General features: G+C 45.1%; 2 protein-coding genes across 3 annotated transcripts in view; one reads left to right on the top strand and one right to left on the bottom strand.

Annotated features, from left to right (window-relative positions):
- Nucleotides 1-12305, top strand: part of cdh23 (cadherin-related 23) — a gene marked incomplete at both ends in the record, with an annotated part of 313884 nt that overhangs the window by 191813 nt on the left and 109766 nt on the right. For both annotated transcript variants that reach the window (XM_083774574.1, XM_083774573.1), the window contains 6 exons: nucleotides 4787-4892; nucleotides 5690-5817; nucleotides 7945-8017; nucleotides 10038-10154; nucleotides 10347-10459; nucleotides 12089-12196. In XM_083774574.1, coding sequence (XP_083630700.1) covers nucleotides 4787-4892; nucleotides 5690-5817; nucleotides 7945-8017; nucleotides 10038-10154; nucleotides 10347-10459; nucleotides 12089-12196 — 645 coding nt within the window. The remainder of the gene's footprint in view (nucleotides 1-4786; nucleotides 4893-5689; nucleotides 5818-7944; nucleotides 8018-10037; nucleotides 10155-10346; nucleotides 10460-12088; nucleotides 12197-12305) is intronic.
- Nucleotides 1-12305, bottom strand: part of vsir (V-set immunoregulatory receptor) — a 445816-nt gene that overhangs the window by 369401 nt on the left and 64110 nt on the right. The window lies entirely within an intron of this gene.

The raw sequence follows: 12305 nt of genomic DNA, 5'->3' as shown, positions 1-12305 counted from the left end.
TGTTATAGCGCTATAGGCTTTTGAAAAACAATGTTTTTAACTTTTTTTATATTACTCCTCCAGATTATGTCCAAAGATCCCACAAATCCTAATGTGTTCAAGCCGGATTTGTCCGATATTTCATATTCCATCCTAATTGGCTAAAATTGGCTTCCAAAGTTAGCAGGATTGGCCCGTTTTGAACAAAAAGCCAAATCATGAACGCAGCGTGCAATTTACGTGAAATCTTTCACAGACTTTCCTACTAGGCTGAGGAATATATCCCACCCTTTTCACATTGGCTTGTTATAGAGCCACCATTTTAGTAAGTAAAAATCACACCAGTGTGAACCAAGTGGTGCAACTCCCGTGAGTCCAGCAGGTGGCAGCCATGTCACATACTTCTCTCGTTCCATGCTCACACAGACACACACACACTTAAAAAAAAAAAGGTAAGTTAATACAATGTATTAAATCCTCCAAAACCGTGCCAGATGTCCTAAAATTAGACTATTATAACCGTATGTACCCGGAAAAAATTGCACGCACGTGCGCGGACTCTACAGATCTAGCTTGTAGCGCCACCTAGGGCCCAACCGGCCCTGTGTGTGCACGTGCGCTCTCGTGCACGTGCGTGTTAAGAAGCATGAGAGATAAAAGCCCCTTTCCCACTGGACAAAATACAACAACACTCAGTAAGAGCTGGCATTTGTCTTTAGTGAGAAAGGTTACAGTCGACATTCATTCCCGGGAGAAATGACATACACAGGTATTGATGTATTAGCGGTAATGGAAACATGACACCCAGGTAGACATGCAAATTAGTGCCACTTTACATCCAGTGTGACAATGCTAGGGGCGGCGGTGGCTCAGGGGTAGAGTGCCTGGATGGTAACCGTAAGGTTGCCAGTTCGAACCCGGGCTCCCCCAGAGTTACTGTCGAAGTGTCCTTGAGCAAGACACTGAACCCCTAATTGCTCCCGATGTGCTAGTTGGTGCCTTGCATGGTTTCCGCTGCCATCGGTGTATGAATGTGTGTGTGAATTGGTGAATGTAATGCACAATCTCTGTAAAGCGGCTTGGATAAAGGCGCTATATAAATGCACCATTTACCATTTTATTTACCATGCTATGATGTGACACGCGTTGACGTTCCGTGCATTGGAATGTAAATGGACAGGAACAACATGTAGGAACAACATGCAAAGAGAGACTGACATACGGTGTAAAACATCTTCCTCCATGCTTTTTTCTCCTGAAAACACGACACCTGGGAGGACAAGCATCCAGCGCATTCATGACATGGCACAAGAAAAATCGATTAGCGCTCTTTGCTTATTTACAAGTCGTATATGCAGTATAGGTGTATTAGCAGCCATTCCCACCACTGTTCTAGCGACTGCATTGAATTTAGATCACCACTGACACATTGGTAAGTCTCCAATCGTCTGTCTACACAAGACTATTCTCATCTGCTGGCAATGGGAATTTGGAAAGGAGTTAATCGCCTATTTGTGTACATGGGTATCCCCATTAAAAACTAAAATATGCATTTGGTGGTGTTGGGGAATAATTGAGGTTCCTTACAAAGGTCAGGCATATGTTCTGTACTCCAGAAATGTATTCAAGGTACTCTGAAGGATTATAATATTCACTGTACCCCAGATGAGAATATTCGAAAGACTTCATAACTGTGTATACTTCATAAATGTATTCTGAGGAATCATACTGTGTTCTGCATATTCAATATACTTTATAAATGTATTCCTCATATAAATGTATTCCTCATGAGCTCTGTCCTGAAGTGGTAGACTATGCTCTGAGCGGAGCCCAGAGCTATGTGCAGGCCGGAGTGGAAGCCTGGGGCTGCGGCCACAGAGGGGAAGATAATTATAGAGGGCAAGAGTTGGGGGAAGAGAGCTGAACTGGGAATGACTCCGGTGGTAAAAACCAGGCCGAGGCCCAGGGATTGGTTGAGCAAGTGTCGTGTGGAAACCTCGTAGCTCTCGCTCGAGGGCCACGCGGTCTGAACAACCAGTCCAAATAGGCCCAGAAATTGATGAGGAGAGAGGCAGAGAATGTTATTGTTGACACCAAAATCAATATCTCCCGCCAATAACACCAATCCAGCAACCCTAACCGCTGCAAAATATGTAAACCGCTGCGAGAATAGGCTGAGTCTGAGAATTGTGATGTACCCAATATGATATTATCGACGACTTGGCGCCTACGGGTTGCGCCGCGAGACTCGCCCAATAGGGGGGTTTGGGGCCAATCTAGCCAGTTCTAAGGGTTGGTAAACCGCCGGCGGGGGAATCGGCAACTCTCCCGCCAACCGATGGGCGAGGAGGCTGGGCCGAAAGAGTATTTAAGCCAGGTTAGGCGCCTTGTGCGTCCGTCGATCACGCAGGCAGATGACTCCCGGCCGGTTACGCTTTGCATGCACCGAGTGGGGATCGCATGTGGAGGGAACTTTTCTGAACTGTACATGGAATGATACTTTGCTTTTTGGACTTCAATAAATCTATCTACTTGTACCAGTGGCTCGTCTTGTCATCTCAAGTCTATCAGGGAATTCTATAACAGTGGAAACACTGTCAAGTAGTATGTACGTGAAGGCATTTTTCTCTTATATTTTTCTGTAAAGCACCTTGAGCTGCATTTCATGTCATGAAAGGTGCTATACAAATAAAGTTGCATCATTATTATTATTAGTATTATTAATTGTGTCAACGTGCGTGGGGCAAAGCATGCGGCTCAACCTGGCATGCTAGACCACGACCCCAAGTCCCCCCCAACCTTCCCCTCAACACATTTCGGGTTGAGCGCCTTTTTATTTGCATTGTGCAAGCTTGGCTTAATTGCGGGCCTGAACGCTCCACTCGCCACATTTGATTAGCCCAAGCTAACATTAAGTGGACTGCCATTATTAATATGCCGCCTGAGAGGAACAAAGAATGCACGCACACAAGCGTGTGTGTCAGCGATTTGCCTCGCACCCCACGGGGTGCGCACATGCAGACGCATGCATGCACATCGCCCAAGAACACTGTGCCTCCCACTTCTGCTGCTTTCCAACGTCGGTAAAGCCTGATTCATACCGGGTGGCGTATTGTTTGTAGTTCTTTACTTCCTTTGGCCTTTACTGTATGTTGCTCAATGGCCGGCCCACCAGTTCTACAAATTACAATTTTCTAGGCATTTAGCTGACACTCTTATCTGGTGTGACTTAAGTACTTAAAGTGCAAGATCAGAGAAAATGGTATGAACCCAACTTAACAAACGACAAGAGCGCTAGAAAGTAACTATACCAGGTAATCTGTCTAAAAATAATCTAAATCTAAATAACATCAAGAAAAGTTCTCTCCAGGGGGCACGGTGGCACAGTTGGTAGTGCTGTCGCCTCACAGCTAGAAGGTCCTGGGTTCGATTCCCGCTCGGGACGCTGTGGGTGCTGGCGGCGTGTTTCCTCCTCCGCGTCATCAGTGCCCATACCCGAAGGCGGGGTTGGCGAAAGTGTCTTTCTACATGTGTGGAGTTTGCATGTTCTCCCCGTGTCCCCTAGGGTAGGTACCCTCACAAAAAACATGCAGTAATCCTGGTTACTAAACTGCCAGCCGGGGCGCCTGATGGAGGGGAAAGGAACTGGTTGGAATATCATGTTCCTTCCACACACTACGTCCAACCAGGGAAACTCCCCCCTGTCAGGGGTAAAGGAGCAACTTGGACACTCAGGCATGAAGAAAGCATGAGTTCAAGTCTGTTGCTCTCCCCTTGTCCCCCATATATGAGGACTAGGTTGGTGGAGCATGTGTAGAGCCCAGGATCACATTAGATGATTGACACATGAAAAATGGGTTTCAAAATCGTGGGATAAAAAATATATAAAAAAGAAAAGAAAAGTTCTCTCCCCTTGTTCTTTATTATGCAGACCAACACAATTCGAGTAAGGCTGGACGGACATACGGTAGTAACTTGAAAGAGGGACGGGGTGGCATTGTTTACTTGCTTACTCAACCGTTTGGGGGAAAAAATGTTGAGAGAAGACATGTTGTGGAGAGATACATGTGTTTTTGACAGCCTGTCCGGTGTGTTTAACGCTGCCACTGAAGCCTCATGGACTCCCCTCACAGCCAGAGAAATCATGTTGTGGCTGATATGACGATTAGCCCAGCAACGGGGCTGCCCGGCTGTCCTCTTGTCTGCCTGGCTTGTCTTTTCGCTCGGTTGGTGTTCGTCCAATATCGACGCCTGCACGCGGCTAATAACCAGAATCAGCTTTAATCTGTCCAGTAACATGCCGTCGCTGACTGACAGCTTCATGGTCACGCGCAACAAAAACAAACGTGCGCGTAAGCATATGTGACACGCTCATGCCACTACACAAACACACACGAGCACGGTTTCACATAAATACATGTATAGGTGCACAGTCTAGTCTAGTCTGCTACTCTGCATACTGCAGCATCTGTCTGCCAGTCTCACTCTGTGGACTTTCTTTGAGTGTCATTGAGGCATATGCTAAAGGCGTTATGTTCAAAAGTGTGTGTGTGTGTGTGTGTGTGTGTGTGTGTGTGTGTGTGTGTGTGTGTGTGTGTGTGTGTGTGTGTGTGTGTGTGTGTGTGTGTGTGTGTGTGTGTGTGTGTGTGTGTGTGTGTGTGTGTGTGTGTGTGTGTGTGTGTGTGTGTGTTATGTTTTTTGTTCTTGTCACTCTGGATTAAGAGCGTCTGCTAAATGCCTAAATTGTGTCTCTCTCTCTCTCTCTCTCTCTCTCTCTCTCTCTCTCTGTCACACTTCTGTGCCATAGGCAACGGATGAGGATTCTCCACCTAATAACATCTTAACCTACACCATCACGTCAGTATCAGCCTTCCCTGAGTACTTCAGCATCACTGTGGTAGAAGGCTACGCAGGTATATGCCCACACACGCACACACACTCTGGGTGACACAGGCAAACTAAAGGTATTTTCAGATGAGCAGCGATTAACGCGCCTAGTGATTCATTTTCAATGAGACCTACGCTTTTCTTTCTGTGCGCGTAAAGAAGTCGAGGGGCGACAATACAAGCGTATTCATGTGGGCACTGGGCGCAGTCCCGTGAAATTGTCGCACGTGTGCTCGTTTCGTGCACACACCCGCGACTGACCAGACCTGGATTCTGTTTAGCTTATTCTTACGCTTGCATAGTCTCGCTCCTCATGAGCAGACCTGGAGCAGACCTGTCGTTGATCCAGGCGACAACGTCTGCCTTAATCGATGCCCGTCTGGAAGTACCTTTACTCTGAATTCTTGTTTTCTTTTATTGTGTTTTGTTTTTAACATTGGCTCTTGCAGTGCCACTTGTGATCCAATGTTACCAGAGCCTGAATCTCTCTCTCTCAATTCAATTTCAAAATTTGCATGATCAAATAATATGTTCGACATTGCCAAAGCATATACAACAAAACAAATGTCAACATTGCGCACACAGAGACAACAACAAACAAACAATAATGAGCAACAAGCAATACAGTAACAATGAAAAGAAATTAACAAACAGCAATGTAATGACCCTGTTCAGCCAGATATACCTGGCTCTCTGTCCACAGGCTGTCCCTCAGTTGATGAAACTCCAACTCTCTATCTCTCTCTCTCTCTCTCTCTCTCTCTCTCTCTCTCTCTCTCTCTCTCTCTCTCTCTCTCTCTCTCTCTCTCTCCCCCTCCCCCAGTGATCAGTGCAAACAGCCCCATGGACTATGAACGCGTTCCAGAGGGGATGATATACTTGACGGTCATGGCCAAAGATGGAGGAACCCCACCCCTGAACAGTACTGTCCCCGTCACAGTGGAGCTCTTTGTAAGTAGAACACAACCCCAATGGAAGCTATAGAATATTGATTATAGTCAAAATATAGAAAGACTACCCCATGGGAAGCCTGCCTATCTATCTCCACCCTTCTTTGTAGATAGAGAGTAAATTATATGACTGTACAGAGACTCCCAACTCAATGCTTAGATGCTGAGAGGCAGAATCCAAGTTCTCTCTCTCTCTCTCTCTCTCTCTCTCTCTCTCTCTCTCTCTCTCTCTCTCTCTCTCTCTCTCTCTCTCTCTCTCTCTCTCTCTCTCTCTCTCTCTCTCTTTTCTGTCGTCCGCAGTGTTGTGACTCACACCACAGGGGTTTATCAGTAGCTGGAAGCATCACACACGCACACGCCCGCACACACACTACCCTACCCTCCAGCCCAGATAGAGTTGTGTGATGATTGTGTTAACATTTCTCAATAGCTCTCACAGCAGGAGTCCTCTGCACACATAACCCACGCAACAAGAGCTTATGGTGGGCTTGGAACACAAGACTAGAGCATATCTGATCCCTGTAACCGAAACCTTTCCATAACCCTTTTTATGGTACTGAAATAGGACTTTGTTCACTTCACATCCATGTTAAAAAAAGGTATATCCCATCAATTATTTTAAGCCTAGAATCAAGCCATCCAGGATCCTGGTGAATCATGACCATAAAACCTTTGACGCTGTGGAAAAATATATAATTTAATTATATGACGCATACTATATTTAGTACCTATTCGTACTTTGGCAGGTAAATAAAGAGTCTGCTATAAACGCAACACGAAATATATAGCTAGATAGCTATAAACACAACACTGGTATCGGTATTGGTATCGGCTAACACAGACATTGTGGATCTGGATCGGATCAGGACATCGATAGTGACAATAGCAGATCTATGCGTCATATTGTAACGTTTTTTGGTTTTTTATTTATTTTTGGTTACTTTCCTCTGGTAAAAGAAAATGTGGTGGATGTGCAATCAGCACACAGCATCATGTACAATATTATACAGGATAGTGGAGTGATTTGGAAACGGTGTCAGTATACATTGTGCGTAGCAGCTTATATAAGACATTTGATATGCATCTCATACACTATCAAGAATCCAATACTTCTAGATCAATAATTTTCCATTGGAGGCCCCAGGAGAAATTGAGAAATTGTTTTGGGCCAGACACAAAACCCACAGACACAAACAGACACCATTCTAATTACGCTCAATGTTAATGGAGATTTTCATACTAGAAGGCTTTCTTACCTTTATTTCTAGTTGTTACGTCCCGACCAAAGAGTTCCAGGTGTTATTTTGTGCAAAAGTGCATTATTGGCTATTTCCCCTACCATGGGGGTTGGGTTTTAGTGCTAATTCACTTTCCATATAAAGTGTGCCGCTTGGGATACTATTTACATTATGAAGAGAGCATACAAAGAAAATGTATTTTTGAGCGATGGAAATAAGTGAATTAGCACTAAAATCCAATGTTCAATTCAATTCCGGACACGCATGATTATCTTTGTTAACAACAATGTGAACTAACTGACTGCAAACATACGGTACTTATGCATAACATGTTCTCATCTCTACTCTACTACTATTTGGTCTGGTATGATCCCTCTAGTTACCAATATTTTAACTTGCGCTCTTATTCAAAAAACTTCAAAAATATATTTGAAAATGTGTGAAAACTTTTGCAAATGGATCAGTGCCGTCTGAGTTGCATAGTGTGGGAATCAGTTCCATAATCTAGTTCCAAATTGCACAGTTTCTGCAATCGACATGTTCTGCAATGTTATTAACATGCGCAAAAGTTACCCTTTTGGTAGCAGCATCTGATGCCAAATGTTCATTACCAAGCACCAAAATATGAGTATGGGATGCCCACAAAATCCTCATCTAGCAGACACACCTTAGCCCAGATTTAGACTTATTTGTAGTGTCGCACACAAAAAATAGCAGGTCTACAACCTCAGACGAGCTATTTTTCATATGCATATTTCACACCAAATACAGCTGATGTGAGCTTGTAGATCTGCTATGTCCGGTGTGCGAAAATAGCTTATAATAAGTGCTAATAGGTCAAAACAGTGTGTCAAATTAAGCTGTTGTTTGATGTTTGAATCTCCATCCAGGATGAAAATGACAACCCACCCAAGTTCAGCGAGCAGTCCTACATTGTCAAAATCCCGGAGAACATTAATGCAGGTGGGTCGGTTGATTACTTGATGTCAGCGCTCTAGAGAAGAGAGTTGTGCAACCAGCCAACCAACAGCAGTTAACATACAAAGCCGCTTTCTTTCTTGTGATGACCCTCTCCTGTGCAACACCGCCTGACTGTCGAGTGTTGGCATTATTTGCATGTTCCATTATACCTCTGCGTCCCTCGGGGCAGTTCTCCCTGGCCTCCGCCGTGTCTTTGTTTTGCCTTGGTATACTATTTGATGTGTTTGTGAGAGAGTGGAGTAAATTGACTCTTCAGGGGCGCAACATTGTCAGTCGCTTTATTCGTTCTCACGCGTGCATTCAGAAGACTCTCTTATTCCAGACAATAGATTAATTTCCAATGGCTTGGGGTAAATTAGATACTTGACCACCACCGCCACCACCCCACCACCATTCCCCTCCATCTTTTTCTGAGCCGTGGCAGATGCTTGGCTATTATTCTCTGTAAGTCCAGACTGATTTTGAGAGAGTGTTTGCTGAGTAGTGGGATAGTTGAGGGTGAGGTTTAAAGGACTATATGGCTTATTCACTGAGGGACATCTGGGCTTGGGCTTCAGAGGGGAAGGTGCTCAGGGGCAGTGGTTGAAAAAGTACCAATACCGCAATGTAGAATTACTACAAGTCTGGTAATCAAAATGTACTAAAAGTACTAATGTAGGCTCAACCGTCTGGGCACCTATAGGCTGCCAAGCCGGCCGGCCTTTGCCACGTGTCATTCCCCATCTCTCTCTCCCCCTTTCCTGTCAAACTTCTGCAATCTATCAATAAAAAATCACGCCAGTGTGAACCGAGTGGTGCAACTCCCGTCTATTGGTTCTCTGTATCATTCCAATTTGTATCGTCCAATTTCTTCTCTGTATCGTTCCAATTTCTTCTCTGTATCGTTCCAATTTCACGCATGCGCACACCACTCGTGCTCATGACAACAGGATCATTGCTGGTTGTAGGAATGGTTGCACCACTCTGGTGCCCTCTATTGGTATGAATAAGTAACATACTCGTGCTCACTTATACATACATACATACAGGTACACACACAGGTACACAGACATTGCTGGAAGTAGGAGTGGTTGCACCACTCAAAAAGGCAAAAAGCCCCCAAAAACTTAAAAAGTACTAATGTATTGGTATCAAAATGTACTTATTGCTATAGTGTTTGCAGTAACAGGAGTCTCCACCAGCTTTTTATTAAACAGAAAATGCATTTTCAGAAACCGAAAATGAAACTGGGATACCAATTTCTTATTCAGGATAGAGAACGCAGTCAGGATACAGATTAAACAAGTGATGACACAGAGTAATGAGCAGACAAAATTGGAACTGGAACACTATAAAGATTAAGCTCATAAATAGCTACGCAAGCTGAAATGTTGTCACCTATGTATACCTGAAAATGTATTAGAAGAGCTGGAGAGACAGGGAGACCACATGAAATGCTCCTAAAACATTATAATATTATATACATTGTGGGAGGTCAACATATAATTTAAATAAATAATCATAATTTGGCATCTGACTTGAATTAAGGTGACTTGATTGATTGAAATAAAAAATGGCCTGTTAACCCACAATGGAATACTTTATGTTTGAGCAAAAAAATACAGTAGTATTACAAAGTTATATATACAAAAGAAAACCCTACCAATTTAATGTCCCCTTCTATTCCCCATTCCAAGTGTGTTTGTCATATTATAATGTAACGCCAGCACTGCTATTTCAAAGCCCCCTCAGGTACATTTTTAAACTATTTTCAGCAATGGGATAATAATTGTTTTGCTTATAAGATTACTATATCGTCAACCAACTCTCTCTGTCTCTCTCTGTCTCTCTCTCTCTCTCTCTCTCTCTCTCTCTCTCTCTCTCTCTCTCTCTCGCTTGCTCGCTCGCTCTCTCACTCCATCCATCTCTGTTTTGTGCTTTTATTCCTTGGCACCGCCAACCTTTTGGTGTGGACTCCTGTCCTGTCTGGTGTCATCCCTCCCTGCCTCCCTCCGTCCCACAGGGGCCACCGTGCTGTTTGTGAATGCCACTGATCTGGACGCCTCGCGGGAGTTTGGCCAGGTCTCACTCATCTACTCCCTGGAAGGCTCCTCCCAGTTCCGTCTCAACACACGCTCAGGTGTGTGTGTGTGTGTGTGTGTGTGTGTGTGTGTGTGTGTGTGTGTGTGTGTGTGTGTGTGTGTGTGTGTGTGTGTGTGTGTGTGTGTGTGTGTGTGTGTGTGTGTGTGTGTGTGTGTGTGTGTGTGTGTGTGTGTGTGTGTGTGTGTGTGTGTTAGCCTGTGTGTGTATTCATTCTACTGTGTGTGTTTAGGGGAGATCACGACCACAGCTCTCCTGGACAGGGAACAGAAGGCAGAGTACATCCTGATAGTCAGAGCGGTGGACGGTGGGGTGGGACCGCTACAGAAGACTGGAATCTGCACGGTAACAAAACCCATCCTCAAGACTGCTTCACCTCACCTCACTATTTATTCCATGTGTATCTAAGCCAGGGGTGGGCAACCTTGACGATGGAGAGGGGCCATTATAGTTCCACACTCAATCTAGAGGGGCCACATTACTGTCGTAGCAAAAATAGCAGAAAAATGGGATGCGTTTTTGAAACCAATAATATGTCAGTATTCCGATGAACCTGCATGCACCACATTAAGCGAAGGTGGGGGCCGCATGTGGCCCCCTGGCCGGGCCGCATGTGGCCCCCTGCCCGGGCCGCCAGTTGCACATGCTGGATCTATGTAATGCAGCTTCCGTGAGAAGTCAGTGATGCCTTTTATCACAATGATGATGTCTGATGATGTCAACAACGCCTGCTTACAGTTCGCACCGCAAAAGGGAATGGAGGCGGCGGCCCTTGCACTTAAGGCACGGCCGTCTTGAGTGAGAGGCACACTGGCCACGCATGCAGTGCTGCTGCTGTTACTAGAAGCAGGCAGCGCTGTTGAAGACTGCGACAGGCGATGATTATATTTACACATTACATAAACGCTGCTGCCTTTTTTTTTTTTTTTTTTTTAAGATATTTTTTGCGGCTTACGCCTTTATTGATTTTTTAAGGGATAGAAAGTAGGCTGACAGGAAACGGGAGAGAGATGGGGGGATGACATGCGGTAAAGGCCGTGTCGGGTCCGGGAGTCGAACCCGCGGCACACCGCGACTGGATCACCAGTCCGGTGCCCAGACCGTTACGCTACGGCCTGGGCCGCTGCTGCCTTTTTAAACATAATATTATAGGGCTTTTAGATGGTATTTTAACGCACTGGCTGTTATTATATGCCTTTCTCTTCTGGATGATTTCCTTGCGTATTTATACATATTACATAAACGCTTTTTTAACAGTTTGCAAAGTTTGCTAAGAGGATGTTTAATCACTTTGGCGCATTTCCATTGGGGTCCAACTTCCATTCATACGATACGAGGAGATCACCCAGAAGATAAAGGCATATAATAACAGCAGTGCGTTAAAATGCCATCTAAAAGCCCTATAATATATGTTTAAAAAGGCAGCAGCGTTTATGTAATGTGTATAAATATATCTTCAACAGCGCTGCCTGCTTGTACTAACAGCAGCAACACTGCGTGGTCAGCGTGTGTGTAGGTGCATTGGCCACACCTCCATTCCCTTTTTGCAGTGTGAACTGTAAGCAGGCGTCGACAACGTGACGTCGCGGACATTTCGTGCTCAAACGGACATTCCGAGTTCAAGCAGACGGACAGACAGAGCTGTGATTGGAGCCGCTGCACCGCTAAAAAATTAAAACAAAGACCTGTTGGGACTGCATACAAACGGACGGACGGACCGAGGGACAGACCGAGGGACAGAGCTGTGTAATAGTGGTTGCAAAAAAAAAGTCACAACAAAGTGGCCATTTTGATCTGACCATTGAGTGAATTTGTCCCGCTGCATGGCCTGTCTGTCGGTTTGGTATACCAGGGGTGTATATTTATTATACCGTACTCCTCCCAAGTCCTTGATGAGGAGAATGATGGCTTCATTTCCGTTTTTTCCCTCCCTTCCCTCCCCTCCTTCACTCGCTCTGTTGTTTCTCTGTTTAGGTGAACATCACCATCCTGGACGTCAATGACAACGCCCCCGTATGGAAGGACGAGCCCTACCATGCCAACGTGGTGGAGAGGAGCCCCATCGACACGGACGTCATCTCTGTGAGTTCTCCAGAGCTGCTCCATTATTATGGTTATTATGGATCCCACCACAGTTCTAGGAAAAGCCCCGCCCGCTGTGATTGGCTAGTAGTCACTGTGATTGACGGTT

The sequence above is a fragment of the Protomyctophum parallelum genome (genome assembly GCF_964188405.1).
Source record: "Protomyctophum parallelum genome assembly, chromosome: 10".
In the NCBI taxonomy this organism is placed as follows: Eukaryota; Metazoa; Chordata; class Actinopteri; order Myctophiformes; family Myctophidae; genus Protomyctophum; species Protomyctophum parallelum.
This window is presented reverse-complemented; position numbering and strand designations above follow the sequence as displayed.